The sequence below is a fragment of the Leucoraja erinacea genome, chromosome 29 (genome assembly GCF_028641065.1).
Source record: "Leucoraja erinacea ecotype New England chromosome 29, Leri_hhj_1, whole genome shotgun sequence".
Taxonomy (NCBI): Eukaryota; Metazoa; Chordata; class Chondrichthyes; order Rajiformes; family Rajidae; genus Leucoraja; species Leucoraja erinaceus.
The window spans coordinates 9,378,087-9,403,565 of record NC_073405.1 but is presented as its reverse complement, the minus strand read 5'-3'; the positions used below and the strand labels follow the sequence as shown (position 1 = coordinate 9,403,565).

Genomic DNA, 25,479 nt, shown 5'->3' with positions numbered 1-25,479 from the left:
TATATACCCCAAATCTACTGGTCTCGCCGTTCTACAACACTTTCTCGGGTTCTACTATTTACAATGCAGCCCTGGTTTAACTAGCCCACATTTGTCAATGTTTACTTGCATCTGCCGTTCCCTGGCCCACTTCATCAAGATTGTGATCTTAAATAACTTTTTTCATTAACCATTACGCCAACCAAATTTTGGCGTCATCCATAAACTTGCTAACTAATAACCATATGAACACCAGTGACATCTAAATCAGTAATATGACTAAACTAGAGTAATTGCACTTAACACAATAGGAAGGCTATAAAAATAATCCAGATTCATCAAGTTGCTACTAAACATGAAATGTAAGATTTCCTACAAGATATTAGAAACTGGTTTCATGAGAATATCCAAATGATACGATTGAAGTGTTTAATGTTAAAGTGTAAAACAGGATTTTCTTGAAATTGGCAGTCCAGATTAAAAGTTAAAAAGATATGGTTCATTGCAAGAAAGTTAGGCGTGGTGACATTTTCTTTAGTATCAGAATGTGGAAGTAAATAAGAATCACTCTCAATGTTAGCAGTTATAGCAGAAACACCAAATTTGATTGGATGGATGCATTGAGGTAATGATAAGGGACAGAAGCTGCTTTTCACAGAGGGCAGATACCGTGGTGAACTGATTATGTTTCAATACCAACATGTGTCAGTGCACTTAAAGGTGTTTAAAGTAATCCTGTTTCACAGTAGAAACGAAGAACTGCAGAGGCTGGTTTATACCAAAGATAGACACAAAGTGCTGGAGTACCTCAGCAGGTCAGACAGCATCTCTGGAGAAAATGAATGGGTGACATTTCAGGTCAGAACCCTTCTCCAGTCTGAAGAAGAGTCCAACCCGAAACTTTACCCGTCCGTTTTCTCCGGAGATGTGGCCTGACTCGCTGATCTACTCCAGCAACCTGTGTCTATCTCTATTTCACAGTAGGCTGGCAAAATCCATTTCATAGAAATTCTGACCTATTACCACTCATTTCCAGCCTGACAGCTTCAGTTTGTCCAATCCAGCAGCCACTGACCAAATCCGGAATACACAGATCACTTTTCCGATTGTCAATTACAAAGATGAATCTTGCAATCGTATCATCCGTACAGGGCCAGGAAGTTCTACGCCCAAGTATTCAAAAGGCTGCAGTACATATTGAAAAGTAGTTGGAAAAGTAATATGTTTATTAACTGAAGTGATGATTACAATTATAAAAGACTGTTTTTGTCTTAGTTAAGAGCTTTGCATAGTTCAGAGCGCTACACTTGGAAGGGGAGATACAAAAGAGATGGACTACATTCAAGTACCTTTTGGATGCAAGAGTATGACGCAGCTCAAACCAAGCATTTGGAGCATTTAAGATTACAGTAAAATGCAAGGTGCTGAAGCAGAGTCAAGTGTTTTATTGTCATATGTCCCAGACAGGACAATGAAAGTCTTACTTGCTGCAGCACAACAGAATATGTGAATATGTAAACATTGTATATAATGGGGAAAAAAGAACAAGTTCAATAAATAACAAATATAGTGCAAATAACAAATTATAATATAATCTTTTGCAGTTCAGAGCTCATAGCTTATTCATTGTGTTTAATAAACTGATGGCAGCGGGGAAGAAGCTGTTCCTGAACCTGGACGTTACAGTCTTCAGGCTCCTGTACCTTCTCCCTGATGGCAGTGGTGAGATAAGTGTGTGGCCAGGATGGTGTGGGTCCTTGATTATTTTGGCTGCCTTTTTGAGACAGCGAGTCTACGATAGATCCCTACGACAGTGGGGAGGTCAAAGCTGATGATGGACTGGGCAGTGGTCACAACTTTTTGTAGTCTTTTTCGCTCCTGGACGTTCAAGTTGCCAAACCAGGCCACGATGCAACCAGTTAGAATGCTCTCTACCGTGCACCTGTAGAAGTTTAGGAGAAATCTTTTCGACATGCCGAATCTCCGTAACCTTCTCAGGAAGTGGAGTCGCTGATGTGCCATCTTTACAATTGCATCGGTGTGCTGGGTCCAGGAAAAATCTTCTGATATATGCACGCCTAGGAATTTGAAGTTATTGACCCTCTCCACCATTGATATAAACAGGATTGTGGGTCCTCATCCTTCCCCTACTAAAGTCCACAATCAGTTCCTTGGTCTTACTGATGTTGATGAGCCAGGTTGTTGTGCTGGCACCATTTGGTCAGTCGGTCGATCTCACTTCTATACTCCGACTCGTCCCCATCTGTGATTCGTCCAACCACAGTGGGGTCATCGGCGAACTTTATGATGGAGATCGCACTATGACCGGCTATGCAGTAATGGATATAGAGTGAGTACAGCAGGGGGCTGAGCACACAGCTTTGAGGTGCTCCCGTACTAATTGTTACCGAGGATGAAGTGGTTCCTCCAATTCAAACAGACTGTGGTCTGGGGATGAGGAAGTCGAGGATCCAATTGCAGAGGGATGCGCAGAGGCCTAGTTCCGTGAGCTTAGTAACCAGCTTGGAATTGATGATGGTATTAAACGCAGAGCTGTAGTCTATAAACACCAGCCTGACGTAGGTGTTTTTATTGTCCAAGTGGTCTAGTGCCGAGTGGGGAGCCAGTGAAATTGCATCTACCGTTGACCTGTTGTGGCGGTATGCAAACTGTAGTTGGTCGAGGTTCTTGACGAGGTAGGAGTTGATATGCACCATAGCCGACCTCTCAAAGTACTTCATCACCACAGACGTTAGTGCCACTGGTCAGGGTCAGGCAGAATCTGGGGACGCCATGGATAGGCAAGGTTTTTAATGTCAGGACAGAATGGAGTAGGAAGGAGAAAGCTGGAAAATAACATGGGGTGGGACAACGCCAGCAAATTAATAGATGGATACAGATGAGGGGATTTTGAATGATGGAATAAAACCTTCAGTATACACCTTCTGGTTTTAATAAATCTAATATGTTTATTTAAAAAAACCTTTCATAATATGCCCTGCAGCCTTTTAAATATTTTGGTGCCACATCTCCTGGTTCTGTACATATGAAAAGATTGCAAGACTTAATTTAGGGGAAGGAGAATTTGAAAAATGTTTCTCAAAGGCTGAAGATGGGTCACAAACCAAAATGTTCTCTGACCCGCTGAGTTCCTCCCACACTGTGTTTTACTGTGATTCCAGCATCTGCAGTTCATGTTCTCACAAGATTAAACAGATTTCATCAGGTTTATTTAAGATCATGAATTGTTTCCCATCAAAGGGTCTGCTGTTGGAGGCCATCAGTTCACGCATTTGGTACTATTGCCTAAAATAACAAACGCGTCGTGATCCAAAACGCACAGGAAGTGTGATGTAAGCAGATTGAATAACATCTCTCAAAGGCAACCAGAGAACTACTGGAAAGGCTCGCAGGTTCATGCGATAGGAGCAGAATTAGGCCATTCGGCCCATCAAGTGTACACCGCCATTCAATCGTGGCTGATCCATCTATCCCTCTCACCTCCATTCTCCTGCCTTCTCCTCATAACCCCCCGACTCTTTTACTAATCAAGAATCTAAGTCTGCCTAACTTGTGATGCTTCTATCCAAGTTCCAATAAAAGACCAGTAGCCAAATCATTCCATTGCCTGCCTGCGTTGCTCTCCTATGGTCAAACAGTCACAAAAACATTTGACGATCATCGAGTGCAATGAATGATTTACCTCCTTGGTGCTTGAATGGCAATTCATGCCCAGCAAATACACATGTAACCAGTACATTTAGTCACATTGGTAGCATGTGCAGGGCAGTTCCATCCAGAATCAGTGCACCCAATGTTGCAAGGGCCACACTTGCGATTATAGGGGGGGGGAATTCCTTTGTACCTGAACACAAATCAGGTTAAACGACATTCAAGCGGTGCAAAATACCAAAGATGCTCACTCTTCCCACAGTTGCCCAACCCTGATCAAATATGCAAGTCGGTCCTGAATGAACTCTATGGCCGATGTAATTTCAGATTAATGAATTAGTTTATAAATAAGATTCAGTTTATAAATAAGATTAAATGAACCATCTTCACTCCGATTCTGTGTCAGGCTGGAGCTGCAGTTTGCTTCATGTGCAAGAGTAATCAAACGGAGGGGCCTTTCTTCATTTGTCGGGTGGTTGAAGGGCCTGTCCCACTTACGCGTTTTATTTTGGCGTCTGCCGGCACCCGTCATAGTCACAGCAGGTCGGCGAAATTTTTCAACATGTTAAAAATCCAGCGGCGACCAGAAAAAAGTACGGCGTTTTGGACGGCTACTCGCGATAATACAGGCGTCACCCCGAGTATGGTCGTGAGTAGTCGCCCAAACAATTGTACCTTTTTCTGGGTGCCGCTGGATTTTCAACACGTTGAAAAATGTAGGCAACGTGCTGTGACTGTGACGGGTGCCGGCAGTCACCGTAAAAAATTGCGTAAGTGGAACAGGCCCATAAGGATTATAATTTTAGAACCTGACCTTTCAAGCCTTTAAATAGAGACCAGGTCAAATTAATCCTCCAAGAATTCCAGTAAAGCCCCACGTCATTTTGTTTAAAATTACAAAGCCTTAACTAGCTCATTCTCAGTCAAGAAACATACTCTCTTTATTAAACAAAATGAATTCTCCACAAGGATACAATAACCTGGTTTGTAGATCACAGCAGCCACATAGCAAAGAGTAGAATCTGCAAATTATGCTTCAGGGAATGTACCATTCCAAATAAAAACATGTCAAGCAATATTGTGGGATTCCGCAGAGCAAAGAAGCAATTAAACACGAGTAAAGGATGTAGTGCAGCAGAGATCAGTCAGAGATTTAAGTCAATGCATGGCAGTAAGAGCTGCAGCCCCACAGCGCCAGAGACCAGGGTTCGATCCTGACCATGCGTGCTGTCTGTGTGGAGCTCACACGTTCTCCCCGTGACCGCGTGGGTTTTTTCCAGGTGCTCCAGCTACCATCCTCGTTCCAAAGACGTGCAGGTTTGTACATTAATTGGCTTCTGTAAACTGCCCCTCGTGTGTAGGATATCAAAGTGGGATAACATCAAGCTGGACTGATCCATGGTCAGTGTGGTCTCAGTGGCCCGAAGGACCTGTTTCCACACTGTATCTCTAAACTAAAAGCACCATTAAGGAATACGAATTGTTCATCGTTTTGTATTGCAGACTCAGTCATGTGCGTTTATGTACTTTGGTTGAGTGAAACAAACCAGTTTATCAACTATGTTAATAAGTCCTGTCCATACATTTTTGTTACATCACTACCAGCGATGTCAATCCGGTGTCTATTGCTCTTGGTAAAGCCACCTCTACATCAATGGGACCAATGGCACATCCAGTCGACCATTTTGCCGAGCACCTGTACATTGTCCATTACTACTATCTGGATCTCCCAGTTGCTATCCATTTTATTACCCCATCCCATTCACACTCTGACCTGTCTGTCCTTGGTTTCTTCCAGCACCTGGATAAGGCCAAACACAATGTGGAGGAATATCACCTCATATTCCACCTGGGTAGTCCACAACCCAATAGCATGAACATCGAATACTCCAATTTCAGATCATCGCACCCCCTCTGTCCCTTTCTATCCTGATCCTCACATCCACCTTCCTAAAGTATTCCCCACCTCATTTCACCCAGTTTCTTTCTATGCCCACAATTCCAACACCTGCTCCTCCGCCACACATTACCCTTATTGGATCCCACTCCCCTTCCCTCTTTCACTGGCATCCGTCACCATCCCTCCTTACTTGGTTCAATACTTCACCTTTCCTTTCTTATCAGATTCCAGAATCTATAGCCTTATCTTTTCTGCTTATCTGCTGCAGCCTCCATCACCATCTCTGCCCTTCCCAACCTCACTATTATGTGCTAATCAACCCTTTTGTCACCCACGGTTGCCAGCTCCTGCCTCTCCCATCTCTTTATTCTGCCTACTTTCCCTTCAACCTAGATGAAGAGGCAAAACTGTAACGTCAACAGTCTATTTCCCATCTCAGATGCTGCCTGACCCACCACGTTCCTCAGCCAACAGATCAGGCCCAATCGGGGGTCCATTAAGTCCACAGATAAGGCTGGGCAAGTGGATTAAAGATAGAAATAGTCAGATCAGATCACAATGGAATGCTCGTGAGATAGGGCGACAGATAGCACAATGGGCTAAGAGTTCGGCTGGCGACCGGAAGGTAGCCGGTTCAAATCCCGCTTGGAGTGCATACTGTCGTTGTGTCCTTGGGCAAGACACTTCACCCACCTTTGCCTGTGTGTAATGGAACGTAATTACGGCGGCAGGCGCGGGCACACCGCGACGCCCTGTGTCTCCCTTTCAAGGGAGATGCTAAAAATGCATTTCGTTGTCTCTGTACTGTACACTGACAATGACAATTAAATTGAATCATTAAATTGAATTGAATCATATGCCATAATCAATACAGCATGCTATCAAAGGAAAATGCTCGATTCCAATTATTAAAGTCAAGAAATTTTCACCAAACCCAAATTGGACAGCGTAGCAGTACACCTGCTGCCTTACAACACGATGGACCCGGGTTCAATCCCGATTACTGGTCCCACATGTATGGAGTTTGTACTCTTCCCTGTGAACACGTCCCTAGTGTGCAGGATAGAACTAGTGCACGGGTGATCACTGGTTGGTGCTGGCTCGGAGGGGCTGGAACTCCAAAACTAAAACTAGATTGCAGCATCTGCAGTTCCTTGTGTCTAAATTGCAATGCAAAATGTTTTAAAATAAATCTATAATTAGTAGTTTTAAAATCCCTATTCCACAGGACACAGCACCAATCAAAGCACAGAGGCACCAAAAGCAGGTGAATCAGGAAGCTCACTGATAAACCGAGTGTGAACTTCGATTCCAGCTTGATTCAGACTTTCAAGCATCTAATTTTAAAGCAATGGCTGACTGAACTGTAAACAACATGGGTTCAAAGGGCAAACGTGGGACAAATTCCAATTAGGACAGTTGTAGATTGCAGCTTCACAACTGGAGAGTTGACAGACATGATTGAAAGATAGAGCATTGAAACAGGCCATTCAGCCCATCGAGTCTGTGCCAACCATCGCTCACCGGTTTGCACTAGTTCTAGGTTACCCTACTTTCTTATCCGCTCCCTGTCCATCAGGGGCAATTTTACAAAGAGCTAATTTACCCACAAATCTGCACGTCTTCAGGATGTGGGAGGAAGCCAGACCCCAATGTTCAAGTGTGTCTGGTCAAATACCCTCACTAAACTCGTTCACCACAGTATCTGCCGGTGGTCATTCACAGATTGGAGGTTCAAAAAGTAGCTGATCCTCAATTTTAGAATACTGCAAGAATGTCACATAACATTAGACAAAGTCCACCTTGGTGTGTTTTTTTTATGGAGATAATATACTCAAAAGCAGTAGAAATGCCAACCTTTGTGTCTTTAGATTAATGGCCCAGTGGAGCAGTAAAGGACAGCTGCATCACAAAATATGACCTTAGCTTGGTTCAGCTTATTTTAGAGATACTGCACGAAAACAGGCCCACCAGGTCCATGCCGGCCAGCGATCCCTGCACACTAACACTATCCTACATACTAGGGACAATTTACAATTTTTACCGAAGCCAATTAACCTACATACCTGTACGTCTTGGGAGTGTGGGCAGAAACAGGAGATAACCAAGACAGGTCATGGGAAGAACATGCAAACTCCGTACAGACAGCACCCACAGTCCGGATCGCACCCGAGTCTCTGGCGCTGTAAGGCAGCAATTCTACCACCGTGCCACCCCACACAGCGTTACACTTGTTGAGTTTTCCTCCTACTTACAAAAGTATCAGTTCAAATGTATTCCCTGCTGGTTTAGGGGCGCCATGAAGATATCATGGCATTCCTGCTGGATCAGAGTTGTGACCCTCATTCCTTCTTCAACTAACTCCACCATAAACAGGCTTGCTTTTTGTTCAGCTTGTGAACGGCACAGCTCCAACAATGTGGGCTCAACCTGGCCTTTGCTTCCATGTGGAGATTGCTGAGAGGAGTGCAACTGGTGAATTAGGCTTCATAGTGCAGCACAACCTTGGGCCCACAATGCTAAAGCCAAACGTAATGCCAAGACGGCATCAGTGTAACCCCCAACGTCTCAAAGGCTTGGAGTCTTCAACCTCTAAACCAACCCTTATCACACTTAATTCCAGGCCGCCCATGGGATTTTCTCAAATTTCGGCAGATGCGCTATAGAAAGTGTTCTGACAAGACACCTCGCAGCCAGTTAAGGCAATGCTCTGTTCTTGACCGCTTGAACCCACAGAGTGGCAAACACAGCCCAGTCCATCACGGGCTTGTCAACTCCTCCCATACAGCCCATTCTCCTCGGTTATGGCATTGGGAAGGCTGGCAGGATCGCCAGAAAGGATTTCACTGTACCTCGGTATATGTGACAATAATAAAGTACCACTGAACCATTTTGTGTCTTTAAGATAAAAAAGTCTGCAATCTCCATATCCCGTGATCGAATAAATGGAATGCGGTGACCAAAATCTGATCACGTGTTCAAGATGCAAGATTTTGACAGGCATGTAAATGCCGCGTTTCTCTCCCCCCCACATTTATTAACAGCCACAATACTTCAAGGAGTGCTCGTTGGTTTATGATGCATTTGTCACTCTTCAGCCTCCTCATATTATATTCTATAGGATAAAGTTAATTCCCCCATGAAAGATGGTTGAAATTGATACAATGATGTTGCATGATAATTCACACTAATGTTTGTTGAAACCAACTGTAGTAGTAAGGGAGATAAGCAGATGCAGAAAGACAAATATACATATTCACATTTAAAAAAAAAGTTTAACTATTCCAAGACTATGCAACTAAGAGATCGCGTAGGCCTAGGTGGGCCAAGCGGAGGTGTACTGTGAAACGTTCGCCAAGTCTGTGCTTGGTCTCGCCGATATACACGTCCATAATTGGAACGGCGGATACAATAGACGAGGTTGGAGGAGGTGCCAGTGAACCTCAGCCTCGCCTGAAAGGACTGTCGGAGTCCTGGGACGGAGTCGAGCGAGGACAGCTGTTGTATCTGCTGCAGTCGCGGGGGAGGGGGGTGGCTTGTTTTAAAAAAAAAAGAACACTTTTTACCCCCAGGTTTGCTCTAATGCATAAATGCAGTGATAGGATTTTGCTGCTTTGAAATAATATGACCTGCCGATTTGAGATCAAACCCTAGCAACCTGTACAAACAAGGTCTCACAAACTAATCTTACCTTTTTGCCATTTATTCTTCTCCAATAGCAGAGAACTAAGATCTCTTGAGATTTCTTAGTAGTATACTGTACACCAGACCAGCGGCAATAACGCGATTGTTAGTCACAGAACTGTTGAACAGGTATCAAACTGCACAGCAGCTCAAAGTCACACCACCTGCTCACGTTATCTCAGCAATGGATAACATCATAGTCCAATGACCAGCAAAAGCAATCAACCAATATACTCACTCCAAGGTCAAATACTCTAGACTCATTAAATCATGTTAGCTCTCACAATTGCTGCCAATTCGTTTTATCTGTGTGGGGTAAAGCCTTTGTGATCCACTAAGTCACCAATAGAACTTAAAACTTAACAAAACTTTTAGATGGGCACATGGACAGGACAGGTTTAGGGGGATATGGCCAAACGCAGGCAGGTGGGACTAGTGTTGATGGGTCATGTTGGCTGGCGTGGGCCAAAGGGCCCCATTTCCCCACTGTAAGGCTCTATAATAAGACATCAGAATACTCTACTGTAAGAGTACATAAAAGGCTTTTTCATTTGAAAGCACAGAAAACAGAATATTAGGCAATTAATATATATGCTGCAAAGCACTTTGTATCTTTCCCTTCACTGTACCCATTGTCTTTGAGCTTGGCTAGATTGTATGCATGTATAATATTATCTGTAATAACGAGGAACTGAGGATGCTGGTAAACTGAAGACCGACATAAAATGCTAGAGTAACTCAGTGGGTCAGGGAGCATGTCTGGAGAACATGGATAGGTGACGTTTTGGGTCGAGCCTGGAAGAGATGCTGCCTGACCTGCTGAGTTACTCCAGCACTTTCTCTTTCGATACAATCATCTGGTTTGATTGCATAGCTGGCAAACTAAACGTATTTGGTGAACTGTTAAAGTATGACAGGTACTTTTGACCATGTGGTTTACCCTGTGCAATGTTTAAGAAGCCAACTGTCAATATCACGTTGGAGTTGCAATCATTAAATGATACGTGGCAGTGTGAATCGGTCCAGCACTGAGCTATAAAGATTAGCACATGATATTTTAGACTTCATACTTTCAAGTGACAATAAAAGATGTTAACATGATGCAAGTTTATCTGGTCACCTTTGGGCAGGGCAAAGAAACAGGCCATCATTTCCACGTTGTCATCTGGCCAATTATGACAGAATTTCCTGAAGCATGGATTTCTCAACTCATTCAACATAATTAAGGAAATTATCAGATGTCAGAAAAAATATTCCTCCTCTCAATGTTAGTGTTTGGCATAGAGCCTTTGGCATTGGCTAAAACATTTCTGTTTTTGAATTACTATTACTATGCTTTTTTATAAATGAACATTTGTCATTCACTGCCGTGCCAAATGCAATTTTGATTTCCCAATCCTCATCTCTCAACTTTGCCAATTTCTACCTTAAATTGAAGCCCAATATTCATTGTGCCAAAATTGTCAAACCCAATTCTATTTTAAATGTTTAATAGCCACTCAAAAGTGCCAAGCTTCACCTTATCACTATCAGGAAGTTAGCCCTAGGAACAAAAGTATACTATCAAACCGAACAACTCAATGCCCAAATTCCACATTCACACCGTAACTTAATCTCCAAGATAATGAGCCCATGTCAATAGCGGAGACACATGTGAAAGGAAAGAAATGGGTCAAATGGCTTCAAAGCTTGTTCCACCTCGACTACAATCTTGGCTTCAATTCTCTTATAGACCAAAAATTTGTTTTTGATTTGATTGAAATGCTTTGGAAGATCAAAGCAAATACCAAACAGGCCGTTTGGCTCAAATCACCCCATCTGCGCAAGAAGAAAACTAGAGGTATGAAAAGGTACAGAACAAATCAGAGCCAGCGTCAGTGACCTATAAAAGGTGGAGCCCACAATGTTTCATTGTTGGCTGTGGAAAAGGTGATGACAAAGGAATATGGTCAATGAAACTAGCAGGACAACTAGGGTGGAGAGGCATGGGGAGAGAGAGAGAGAGAGGTAAAGCAAGGGTTACTTGAAATGCTGGGTTGTAAGCTGCCCAAGTGAAATACAGTACGAGATGCTGTTCTTCCAATTTGTGTGTGTCCTCACTCTGACAGTAGAGGAGGCCCAGGACAGCAAGTTCGGTATGGGAATGGGAAGGGAAATTAAAATGTTTGGCAACCGGGAGATCGTGCAGGCCAAACAGAGTCACTGGAGCAGCATAGCAGCAGCAATTGTTGATGAGCTGCCAACTATTTTGTTTGAGGAAACACCTTGAACAGCTCAAATAACAATTTATCTTGTGGCATTGGCACAAAACTGGTTTACAAACAATGGTATCAGTGGGACTGTTCCTCTAATAGGATCTATAGGGGGCAATTAATACCTTGCCATCCAAGACAAATTTCTGCTCCTTTTGCTAAAGGTATGCATTGTACATCAGTATCTGCAAGCAAACGTCTCTCGGCATCAACTATACGGCAGCACAAATTTATAGTTTAAAAGAATACCACTTCCACCCTTAAATTGGGACTACCCTGTTGTGAATTTCCATCATTTTTAAAATAATCTATGTTTTACCATTGCTGTTATTCTCTTATCCACTTGACACAGGTCAGTGTGTGATTAGAACACACTGCACCCACACACAACAGAAATCGCTGGACTCCAGGTCCAATTTTGCTGGATTATCTCCGATCCCAACTGAAAGAGATACAGAAACAAGGAACTACAGATATGACAGCACGATGGCGCAGAGGTAGAGTTGCTGCATTACAGTGCAAGTGACCCAGGTTCGATCCTGGCTACAGGTGCTGTCTACACAGAGTTTATACGTTCTCTCTGTGACCGTGTGGGTTTTTTTTGGGGTGCTGGAATAACTCAGCTTCTCTGGAGAACATGGATAGGTGATGCATCAGGTCAGGACCCTTCCTCAGACTGATTACAGGGGGAGGGGGGAGAAAGCTGGAAAATAAATAGAGGCAGGACAAGACGTGGTTGGCAATAGGTGAACACAGACGGGGGGGGGGGTTACGGAACGTGGGAGATGTTATGCAAGGCAAGAACGCTAGAACAAAGTGGCTACTTTTAACTTCTTGAAAAATAAACAAAGTTTGGGCTAAACTTGGATGAAATACATCTCAACTCTGTTTTTGTTCAGTGTTAGCTTATTGTCACGTGTAACAAAGGTACAGTGAAAAGCTTTTGTGGTGTGATAACCAGTCAGTGGAAAGACAATACATCGTTTCACTGCACCTCGGCTCATATGACAATAAACTAAAACCGAAACTGAAGGATCGCCTCCTCATTTCCATTCGCCGGGAAGCTTCATCCAAACATCCAAGGCTGTGAGGCAACGTGTTCCAAAATTTGAAAAAAAAAAAAAAAAAAGAAAAAAAAATCACTTATCACTTGCCAGAATTTGTCCCTTCCCCACCTCTTTCTCAGCTTCCCCCTATCCCACCATCCGACTAAAGATGGCATCCGAACCAAAATATTATTTATCCATGTCCTTCAGAGATGCTGCCTGACCCGCCGATTTACTCCAGCATTGTGTTGTTATTTTTCAAACCAGTAGTTCATGTTTCCAGGACATTTGTCAAGTTGCCACATCAAAGTTATGATGCTGAGCAAGTCATGGGCAGCAACCAATATATTGGCACGGATAACCGACATAAACAAGGCTCTGTGTAGGAAGAAACCGCAGACAAAAGTTTATACTGAAGATAGACACAAAGTGGTAGAGTAACTCAGTGGGTCAGACGTTTCAGGTCGGGACCCTTCTTCAGACTTTTGTAAACTTTGTCAGTCAGTGAAGAAGGGTTTTGACCCATAACGTCACCCATTCTTTTTCTCCAGAGATGCTGCCCGACCAGCTGAGTTACTCCAGCATTTTGTGTCTATAAATGGGACGCTTTTTGTTGGCAACAAGTAACATGCCACAGTGCTGGCCTTTCAGCCTTCCACAGTTTATGCAAATGACTTGGTAGCATTGTTAACATTTGCTGACAGCACAAAGATCGGCAGGAAAGTACATTGCAAAGAAAACGCAAAGGAATATCGACAGGTTATCTGTGGGAGTAAAGATCCGACAGTGGTCCTTGGTGAGATAAATAGCAAATGATCCCAAAGACAGGAAAGGGAATCAAGGTTGTGTCTCGTGGAAAGTTCAGTATAAGTAGAGGAGTTAACTATAAAGATTAATTGAGAAATATACTGGCAGCAATAATAGACAAGTTTATTGTTAGATAAAATAGGATGCAATGAAATTCCTTGTTTGCATGAAGCTCAAAATTCCAGTAAATCCAGTAATGATAAACAGCAATAAATAGAGACACGTACAAAATGGCCAAACAGTGCAAGTAATAATATTAGGCAATCAAGAGAATGGAATCCAGAACACAATTTCCTAACAGGGAATGCCAAACATGAGGAAATAAATACGATGTAAAGGAAATACTAAAACAATAAAAATAAAAACAGAAAATTGTGCAATCACACAACTCCGCGAGGAAGGAAAAAAGAAAAAGAAAGAAAAAAATAAATCAGCAGAATCTGTGGAAAGATAAGCATTAACTCTATTTCAGCACGATTAATGGCTACGCTCTGGGTGGGGACCTTCCTTCAGAATTTCTGTAGTAGGGGAAAGAAAGCTGTAAAAGAAGAGTCGGCAGGACAGAGCCTGGCAAGTGATAGGTGGATACAGGTGAGGGTGGTTTCATGGGCAGAAGGATGGATCGATGTTTCGTTCCAGCTGCTATCCAGCAACTGAACCATCCCATCAACAACTACAGAGTGGGCCTGAGTTACCATCCACCTCATAGGAGACTCTCGGACTATCTTTAAATCTGACTTTACCTTGCACTAAACACTATTCCCTTTATCCTGTATATGTACACGGAGGACAGCTTGATTGTAATCATGTGAAGTCATTCCGCTCACTGGATAGCATGCAACAAGAGATTGTCACTGTACCTCAGAATACGTGCCAATAAATTAAATTAAACTAAAAGTGACAGCAATGGGAATTTTTTTTTGTCTGGTTTAAACAATTAAAGTTTAAAAGGACAAATCTCAGGGACATTTAGTTATATTCTAATCAGAAATGTGTTATTTATGCATTTAACACCAGAACCACAGCTTTATGTCGAATACAAATTCTGAAACACCAAATTGTAAAATGCTTTCATTTGGTTTATGCAGGGGAGAGAATGTCTTTCATTTAAAAAAAGACTTTATTCCATTCAAAATCCTACTTAAAATATTTACAACCAAATTAATCTTGGTGTCAGGGTCTTGGTGAGACCACATCTGGAGTATTGCGTACAGTTTTGGTCTCCTAATCTGAGGAAAGACATTCTTGCCATAGAGGGAGTACAGAGAAGGTTCACCAGACTGATTCCTGGGATGTCAGGACTTTCATATGAAGAAAGACTGGATAGACTCGGTTTGTACTCGCTAGAATTTAGAAGATTGAGGGGGGATCTTATAGAAACTTACAAAATTCTTAAGGGGTTGGACAGGCTAGATGCAGGAAGATTATTCCTGATATTGGGGAAGTCCAGAACAAGGGGTCACAGTTTAAGGATAAGGGGGAAATCTTTTCGGACCGAGATGAGGAAAACATTTTTCACACAGAGAGTGGTGGATTTCTGGAATTCTCTGCACAGAAGGTAGTTGAGGCCAGTTCATTGGCTATATTTAAGAGGGAGTTAGATGTGGCTCTTGTGGCTAAAGGGATCAGGGGGTATGGAGAGAAGGCAGGTACAGGATACCGAGTTGGATGATCAGCCATGAGCATATTGAATGGCAGTGCAGGCTCGAAGGGCCGAATGGCCTACTCCTGCACCTATTTTCTATGTTTCTAATCCTAGATACATTTCAAGTTAAATCATTTTTTTTAATTCACAAAATTAAACTACAAACACATGCTGAATGTTAACTAGTTTATTCACTTTCTGATCACTTCCAACGTAATAAGATTACAAGTCATGGTTATTTTGGATCGCATTAAAAATCCTAGCTAAAATTTGGTCAGATATTAGACTTGCTTGAAAGAGATTAGTCACAATCAATTTCACCATAGTTTATGGTAGCTTTGAATTACTATCAAATACAAGTCAGGTTTTGCTGAAAAAGACTAGGAAGGAGTATTGATCATTTGTTAACTGCTGTTTGTATCAGCAATGTGTGCAAGTTCAGTATACAGAATATAGAACGCAGCATGGCACAGGAACAGGCCCTTCAACGCACAATGTTTGTGCCGAACGTGATGCCATGCTAAATTAATTTCCCCTGCCAGCACACGACACATTATTCCATTCTCTACATATCCATGTGTCTATCCAAACACCTCTCAGATGCAACTCCTGCATCAGCCTCCATCGCCACCCCTGGAAACATTCTCCAGACAACCCACCACCCTGTGTGTAAAATACTTGCCCACACATCCTTTATCCTTTCCCCCCTTTCAGCTTAAAGCTATGCCCTCTTGTCTTTGACGTTTCCACCCTGGGAATAAAGGTTCTGATTGTCTACCCCATTAATGCCTCTCATCATTTCTATCATGTCATCCCTCAGCCTCTGACCTTCCAGAGAAAATAATCCAATCCAAGTCTGTAGAACCTCTCCCTGTTGCTAATACCTCTCTAATCCAGGCAGCATTCTGGTAAACCTCCTCTGCACCATCTCCAAAGCCTCCAAGTCAAGTCAAGTCATGTTTATTTGTCACATACACATACGAGATATGCAGTGAAATGAAAGTGGCAATGCTCGCGGACTTTTGTGCAAAAAGACCAACAACCAATAAACACAATCATAACATACATGTACCTTTACATAATAAATAATGGAAGGAAAAACGTTCAGTAGAGTTAGTCCCTGGTGAGATAGGCGTTTACAGTCCGAATGGCCTCTGGGAAAAAACTCCTTCTCAACCTCTCTGTTCTCACCGCATGGCAACGGAGGCGTTTGCCTGACCGTAGCAGCTGGAACAGTCCGTTGCAGGGGTGGAAGGGGTCTCTCATGATATTGTTGGCTCTGGAGTTGCACCTCCTGATGTATAGTTCCTGCAGGGGGGCAAGTGAAGTTCCCATAGTGCGTTCGGCCGAACGCACTACTCTCTACAGAACCTTCTTGTCCTTGGCAGAGCAATTCCCAAACCAGATGGTAATGTTCCCTGACAAGATGCTTTCCACCGCCGCTGGGTAGAAGCACTGTAGGATCCTCGGAGACACTCTGAATTTCCTCAATTGCCCGAGGTGGTAAAGGCGCTGCCTTGCCTTACTCACGAGTGCTGAGGCGTGTGATGCCCATGTCATATCCTCAGAGATGTGGACACCCAGATATTTAAAACAGTTCACCCTATCCACAGGATCCCCATTTATCCTCAATGGGAGTGTACGTCCTCGGATGATGTGCCCTCCTAAAGTCCATGATCAGCTCCTTCGTTTTTTTGATGTTCAAGAGGAGGCTGTTATCCTGGCACCAGAGTGCTAGATCAGCCACCTCCTCCCAGTAGGCCTTCTCGTCGTTGTCTGAGATCAGGCCCACCACCACAGTGTAATCAGCAAACTTAATTATTGAGTTGGAGCTGAACCTAGCCACACAGTCATGTGTATACAGGGAGTACAATAGGGGGCTGAGGACACAACCCTGGGGCGATCCTGTGCTCAGGGTGAGGGACTTTGATGTATTCCCTCCCATCTTGACTACCTGGGGCCTGGCGGTGAGAAAGTCCAGGACTCAGGCACACATGGAGGTGTTGAGTCCCAATTCCATTAGCTCCCCTGCAGATGCCGGTTTACACCGAAGACAGACGCAAAAAGCTGGAGTAACTCAGCGAACCAGGCAGCATCTCTGCAGTAAAAGGAATTGGCGACGTTTTGGGTGGAGACCCTTCAGTCTGAAGAAGGTTCTCGACCCGAAATGTCACGCATTTGCTTCTCTCCAGAGATGCTGCCTGTCCCACTGAGTTACTCCAGCTTTTTGTATCTATCATAAACATAGCATACACCTTCTTCACCACTCTATCTAATCATGCTTCCACAAGTATTCATAAATTGCTTGGTTCAGACCACGAGACACATTTACTAGCACATAAACAAAAGCAGCTAGACAGGTATGTAGCATTTGGCTGACAAAAACAAGGCACGGTTCATAAACCAGATGTGTTGGGTTTATTGAAGAACTTTGTTTACCGATTTAGGAAATTGCTGAGTGCCGCACAAATGGCACATTCTTGAGAAACTTCCCAGATACCCATATTAGTCAGCTTCTTATTCTTCTTCTTCTGTCGTATGTCTTTTAGACCTGCAGCTCCGTTGAGGCGAGCCAAGCCAACGTGTCATCGTCCAGGTCAATCAGACCTCATTCACCATTCGGTGGTCGGTGTTTGGTGCAACTGGTGACTATTGGGGGAGACAAAGGCAGCCTCTACGTGGCCTCCCCCACGAGTAGCTTACAGGCACGCAAGCCAACAAAGCGAAACCAATGTCTTTACCGCGTCTTCAGATGCGCAAAAAGCCATGCCTCCCCAGGCCAGGCGGCTCCTTCAAATGCCGCGAACGGTCGAGGTTTAGCGCTGCTGCAGCTCAACGTTGAAGGCCTTACCACTGCTAAGCTCAACGTCATCGTTGGTCAGCTGACAATCTGCAACTGAATTACTTTCCTTTGATCCAACAGTGCATTACGTACCATCTAAAACTAATCGGGAAAAGCAGTGTTGACTACAGATACGTAGACAAACAAAAGCCACCGAGGCCTTCTCGCCATTGCAAGTTATGGATGGAAATTTTCGCGTCCTAGAAAACCACTCCACAAAGTTCCGCGATTGCCATGCCAAGAATGTAAATCCAGTTTCCTCCCACACTCCAAAGAAGTACAGGTTTGTAGGCTAATTGGCCTCTGTAAAATTGTAAATTGTCCCTCGTGTGACGGATAGTGTTACTGTGCGGGGATCGCTGGTCAGTACAGGCGCAATGGGCCGAAGGGCCTATTTCCGCGTTGTATCTCCAAACTACCTAAAACTAAACAATTATTCAAAACATTAAACATGGTCCTTTTTACATTCTTGGTCTTCCAATTCAAGACCAACTGGTAGGTTCAAAACAGCTTCAAAGGACTTAGTTGAATAACATACCTATGAGTAGTGGTTTGTTTGTGAGCAGAGTCCAATAGAAACAACACACACTTTCCACTATGACCTAGTTTCAAAAGAAGTTTCCAAGTACTGTGTCCAATAAAGGTTATCAAATCAATCCTTAGTCTCACGAACAGACCTAAAACAGAAACAGAGGCACTAATCCAACATGCTTGGCACGCATCGCCTTCCACTATCAGTGACTGATTAGAGTTATTGCGGTTTGTCAAGTCACAAAAGGTTGTGTTATTGGCTATTTATGGTGCATTCCCAAAACTATGAACATCCACTTTCACATAATATTGTGACATGTTCAAAGGAAATTGCTCTGGCCTTGAAGGTCTGTAAATGAACACCATCAAGGTAATCAGATAATTGACAAATCTCTGCACAGAGATAGTTGATAAATTCAGCAGCATCAGTTATTAGTTTAGTTTAGTTTAAAGATACAGCGCAGAAACAGGCCCACGCCGGCCATCAATCCCTGTACACCAACACTATCCTACACGCAAGGGACGAATTACAATTTTTTCTGAAGCCAATTAACCTACAAACCATTACTTTGGAATGTGGGAGGAAACTAGAGGACCCAAGGAAAACTCACGAGGTCACGGGAAGAATGTACAAACTCCGTACAGACAGCACCCATAGTCAGGATCGATGCCAGGCCTCTGGCGCTGTAAGGCAGAAACTCTAACGCTGCATGCCACCCCGAGTTATATTCTCTTCGGAGGTATCAGGGGTTATGGGGAGAAGGCAGGAGAATGGGGTTAGGAGGGAGAGATAGATCAGCCATGATTAAATGGCAGAGTAGACTTGATGGGTGGAATTCTAGTCCAATGATGATCTTGTGATCTTCTACACTACCTGGTGTGCTCATGGTATGATTTGCCTGGATAGTTTACAAATATAAATTGTATCTCAGGACATGGGAAAACATAGAACAGTAGAGCACAAGAACAGGCCCTTCTGAAGGAGTTTGAAGCAGGGTTCTAACCCAAAACTTATAATTTTTCTCCGGAGATGCTGCTTGAACCGCTGAGTTACGCCAACATTTTGTGTCTAAATTCTGTCCGCAATGTCTGTGCAGAGTATGATGTAAATTAATCTCATCTGTGCATGATCCACATCCCTCATTCCCTGCATGTAAAAAAGCTTCTGAAAGACACTATTGTATCTGCTTCCACCATCACCCCTAGGAGCACATTCCAGGCACCCACCGCTCAGTGCAAAGCATTTACCCCATGCATCCTTTAAACTTCCCCCTTTTCACATTAAAACTATGCCCACTAGTCATTGATATTTCCACCCTGGGGAAAGGTTCTGACTGTCTACCCTATCTATGCCTCCCATAATTGTACATACTTCCATCATAGAAACATAGAAAATAGGTGCAGGAGTAGGCCATTCGGCCCTTCGATCAAGTTTTCCCTCATCATCCAACGTTCCAGAGAACATAATACCAAGTCTATCCAACCTCGCCTTACAACCAATACCTACTAATTTATACAGCATTCTGGCAAACTTCCTCTGCACCCTCTCCGAAGCTTCCACAGCCTTCCTGTAATGGGGAGATTAGAACTGCACACAATACTCCAAATGAGGCCTAATCAGGGTCCTGTAAAGATACAACGACTTCTTGACTCTTATACTCAATGCTTTGACCAACAGAGTCAAGTATATCATATGCCTTCCTCACTTCACTGCTTGTGTCACCAATTTCAGGGAGCGAAGACTTGGTCACCATGATCCCTCTGCAAATCCATGCTGAGAAGGGACTTGCCACTAATTGAATACTTTCCCCTTTCATTTGAGCTTCCAAAATGCAACACCTCACACTTTTTCAGATTAAACCTAGGACTCCACCCGTCAGATGACCCGATGTCCACAACCAACACCACAGCACTGGTCAAGAGAGCCCAGCAGCGACTACACCCTCTCCGAAGACTACGTAAAGCAGGTCTCCCCACTACACATCTACGAACTTTTTATAGGGGGACAGTCGAGAGCACATTAACCAACGGCATCACTTCCTGGTTCGGGAGCTGCAAGGCGTACGAACGGCACCAACTTGACAGGATTGTGAAGACCGCCAGCAGGATTATTGGTGCTCCACTCCCTTTCTTGCTGGACATATACAGGAAGAGATGTATCAACAGAGCCATCTCCATCATCAAAGACCCCTACCACCCATCGCATCACATATTCTCCATCCTGCCATCTGGGAAGAGGTACAGAAGCATTAGCTGCAAAACCAGCAGGAAGCTCCTCAGCTTCTTCCCGCAGGCTATAAGACTGATAAACGGACTTAGCCCCCTGCCAAAGTATCGCGCACTCAACCATCAACCTGGACACACTGCAGCAGCTGTCGATCGGAACGCCTGTTGATGTTTAGTAGAGAGTAGAGTGTTTAATTTAATTTGTTCATGATATGTATTTTTATTTCTAGTTACTTGTTGTTATTTTTACTGCACACTGAATGGACACTGGTTGAGCAAAGTTTTTTTGTTTCCTCTGGGTATGAGAGTACTCAGGAAATGACAATAAAGATATACTGATAAACACCATCTGCTATTGCTTCACCCACATCTACAACCGATCTAAACCCCATCATACCCTTTGACAGCTTTCCTCGCTCTCCACAACTCAACTTTGGGTGTCATTTGAACACTTACTAACCATCCCATCTACATTCACATCCAAATTATTTATATGTACAATCACAGATCCCTGTAAAACACCATTGGTCACAGGCCTCCAGCCAGAATAACACCCTTTCACTGGGCGGATATGAAAAAAACATAAAGATAGCTTTTGTTAAAAGAAAATGTTCTCATTTCATGACAATTTAGCATTGGAAGCATATGAAATGCAGGGTTTAGAAGAGGTGGGTTTACAGTTACAAAATAGAAACAAGTCAATGTCCTTCAATAACTGCATTTATGAAGTTACATTGATCACACAAAAATCATTAAAGAACACAATATCATAATTACAAGCCCAGAACATGCTGCCAAGGGTGGTGGTGGTGGTGGCAGATATAAAGGTGGCATTTCAGAGGCCTTTGGATATGCAGGGAATGGAGGGATTTGGATCACGTGGAGGCAGAGATTAGTTTAACTTAGCATCATGTACGCCACAATCAGACCTTCTCTCACACCTCCTGCTGCTGAAAGACTCATCCATGCCTTCGTCTCCTCCTGACTGGACTACTGCAACTCACTTCTCCTTGGCATCAGCTCCACCTACATCAACTGGTCCAGAACGCAGCCGCCCGACTCATCACCCACACCAAATCCTGGCATCACATCACTCCAGTCCTCAAACAACTTCACTGGCTTCCCATCTCCCACCAGATCACCTACAAAATCCTGGTCCTCACCTACAAAGCCCTCCACCTGTTCCCCCCCCCCCCATATCTCACTGACCTCCTCTCCCCCTACCAACCCTCACGGTCCCTCAGATCCACATCAGCCGGTCTCCTCTCCATCCACAAATCCAACCTCCGCAGTTTTGGGGACAGAGCCTTCTCCAGGGCAGCTCCCAGGCTCTGGAACTCCCTCCCCCAACTGATCCGCAATTCCGTGTCCCTCACCATCTTCCAGTCCCGCCTCAAGACCCATCTCTTCACCTCTGCCTATCCTTGGCCCCACGTCCCCCTCCCTTTTCATCTGTGCTTGAATTGCCTCATATTGTGTTTTGAATTGAATTCAGTCTTTAATTTGTATACTAGTCATGTCTCTACTATTTATTTCATTCCGCTTACATGTTTTTCCTCTACTTGCTAAATTTTTGTAAGGTGTCCTTGAGACTCTTGAAAGGCGCCCATAAATAAAATTTATTATTATTATTATTATGTATGACACACACATTATGGACCCACGCCAGTGCTGTACTATTTTCTATGTCCTATTTATCAAAAGCTCTAATCTGAGCTAGGAGGGAATTTGATTTGGCTACACTCCAGACCACACTGCAGCGTGGGTTCACCAGGTTAATTCCCGGGATGGCGGGACCGACATACAGTACGAGGAAAGAATGGGTTGACTGGGCTTGCATTCACTGGAATTTAGAAGGATGAGAGGGCATCTTATAGAAACATATCAAATTCTTAAGGGATTGGACAGCATAGATGCAGGAAAAATGTTCCCGATGTTGGGGGAGTCCAGAACCAGGGGTCACAGTTTAAGAATAAGGGGTAGGCCAATTAAGACTGAGATAAGGAAAAACGTTTTCACTCAGTTTTCACACAGAAGGCAGTGGAGGCCAATTCACTGGATGCTTTAAAGAGAGTTAGATTTAGCTCTTCGGCCTAAAGGAATCAAGGGATATGGGGGAAAAAGCAGGAATGGCGTATTGGTTTTGGATGATCCATGACCATATTGAAGGGTGGAATGGCATACTCCTGCACCTATTTTCCATGTTTTATTGACCTGTCTGTAGATTCATACCCAAACCTTCAGCGTAAAACAAGATTATTCCACTCTTATTGAACTTGTACATTTTTCTCAATACATTACGCTCGATATTACTGAGTAATAGTATTATCATTTCATGGTTACACCTACACAAAATGGAACATTTTTGATTTGACATGTCATAATTTATAGTAAAGTGCAATTGAATGGGAACACGAGGTAGTTTCAACAAACGATGTTAAAAACCAATGACGTAGTGGAAAATAGTTCCGAGGTATTGGGAAATCGAAATTTAAAAAATGGAATGCAACAATCAAGAATGTAGGAAGGAGATCCACCCTGTGGTGAATTAGTCATAGGAATATTAAATTACAGGTTCTATAGGAAAGTACGAAATGCAGACATGTAGTAGAATCACTGGACTCTGTTCAACTTCCCTTGTATTCTCCACATATTGTATTGTATGGTATTTTAATGACCACACAGCCAGGCTGGTGGAATTTTGGGTTGGAATAATGCAAAGTGTTCAGGAGGTGTATACATCACAACAGCAGTAATAAAACAAAAGAAAGTATGAAAAGTTACAAAGAAAATTGAGGTTTGCCCGGCGAAGAATTACTACATCAGACATTAAACCAAAGTCAAACTTGATCGTGACATAACCCCCCGGCGATGAAGAAAATCTGGTACAAAATCAGAAAGCACTGGAAACACTCAGCAGGTCAGGCAGCGTCTGTGGGAGTTGAAACAAGAGTCAATGCTTCAGGTCGGAGACCCTTCCTCAGTGCCGAGTATTTCAGCATTTTCTGTTTTTGCAAAGAAAAAAAAAACCTGATCTGTGCAATCACCATGGTTCACTGCAAGAAATAATAATGTCAAACACTGTGCAGGCAAGAGAAAACATACCACTTACACACTTCTCATTACTACACAACCACAAAATTGCTGGCAAATTGTCCATGTCTCACGTTTGTCTAGCGTCTTTATAAACGTAATCACAACCTCTGAGCTTTGTTTACCCGCGCGAAGACCTACAATATCAGGCTGGCACAGTGGCGCAGCTAGTAGTGATGCTGCTTCTAAATGCAGTAGACCCGGGTTCAATCCTGACCTTGGGTGCTGTCTCTGTGGAATTGGTATGTTCTCCCTGTGACCGCGTGGGTTTCCTCTGGGTGCTCCGGTTTAGTCCCACATCTCACTTGTGGGTTTGTAGGTTAATTGGCTTCTGTCCCGAATGTGTAGGAATTGTGCGTTCCCCATCAGTATCCCTGCCCGTCCCGTGGGAGACCACGACGCAATCCCCCAATGGAGAAACAGTTTTATGTTAGGGGCGGCACAGTGTGAGGGTTTCTGCCTTATAGCACCAGAGACCCGTGTCCGACCCGGACTACTGGTATTGTCTATATGGAGTTTGCAAGTTCTCCCTGTGACCTTGTGGGTTTTCTCCAGGCGCTCCAGTTTCCCCCCACATTTCAAAGACACAATGGTCTGCCGGTTCACCAGCTGTAAATTGTCCCCTGGAGTGTAGGTTAGAACTAATGTACGGGTGATATCATTGGTTGGCGTGGACCGAAGGGCATGTTTCTGCGCTGTATCTCTAAACTAAACTGATGATCGGTGGGCTGTATTTTGTAATGGTGACTCTAGTTCACTGCATAGGTGATGTCTGATATATGATTTTATCAGCTTGTATACAAAACATTTCACTGTACCTAGGTATGTACATGTGACAAAGTATCATTGATTTGAACCATTGACTCAGTGGCCCAAAGGGCCTGGTCCCGTGCTGTATCGGTTAGTCAATCAAAACATACAAACTTATACTTTCCAATATTACTCAACCACGAAATTGCTGACTGATTCCTCATATCTAATGTTTCTCTGGCGACTTGTAAACGTAATCACAATTTTGTTCATCCGTGTAAATAAATGGAACATCACACAACTGACAATGTTATCATCATCATCACCAGCGTTTACTTTAAGAAAAATGCGCTTAAAGAGTAGTCTGGTTATCCAAAAGCAAACTAACCTCCCCCAGACTTACCTTCGGTATATAAAGTAACGTTTCATGTTCACGTTGCTGCAGCTTCTAGGCAGCAGTTCGGATGGACCAACTTTACTGACGCCTCCCCTTCCAACAGCCGCTGACTATTTTATAGCCGAGTTCACGCTTTACTAGTGGGGGAGGAAACTTCCAATAACTTTGACTAACGAGAGAACTAGAATTCTCAGCGGAAATACTGATTTTTATACGTGTTCCAGGTGCGCCCACTCGGTTCGACGTAGCTCTAACTTCCACGGGGAAGGGATGAGAAAGTCTTCTTAACCACACCGGCACTAAACTCTCGATGCAATTAAGTAATTTGGGCGCAGCCTGGCTTGACATGTTTCTGCCTGCGTTTTATGTAGGCGTTTGCCGCAAAAGCACAAATACGATTGGCGGGGAAAATGGGCTAGTATTACAAGTAAGCAACACAGAAAATGCTCAGCAGGTCAGGCAGCATCTGTGGTGGGGAATGGTTCAGTGACCGTGGTTGAGAACATCGTGTTCTACTCATTTCCTTTTCGGATTTTCATACTTTTTCTTAAAAAAGTTTCAAATCAGACACTTACTTGATGTCTGTGGCATTTTTCTGAACTTGGTTTTCCCCTTGGCTGTCTTGTCTCGTGGTTGAGTTAATGCAATGTAGCAA

General features: G+C 43.5%; 1 protein-coding gene across 2 annotated transcripts in view; it reads right to left on the bottom strand.

The window, feature by feature from the left end:
* si:zfos-943e10.1 (GRAM domain-containing protein 2B) overlaps positions 1-25,080 on the bottom strand; it is a 58,981-nt gene extending 33,901 nt beyond the window's left edge. The window contains exon 1 of one of the 2 annotated variants that reach the window (XM_055658548.1): positions 24,831-25,080. In XM_055658548.1, the coding sequence (XP_055514523.1) occupies positions 24,831-24,856 (26 nt within the window). In that variant the 5' untranslated portion in view covers positions 24,857-25,080. Of the gene's footprint in view, positions 1-9,242; positions 9,269-24,830 lie in introns of those variants that run through there. The other variant, XM_055658549.1, reaches the window with a different exon arrangement.
* Positions 25,081-25,479: the final 399 nt, after the last annotated feature.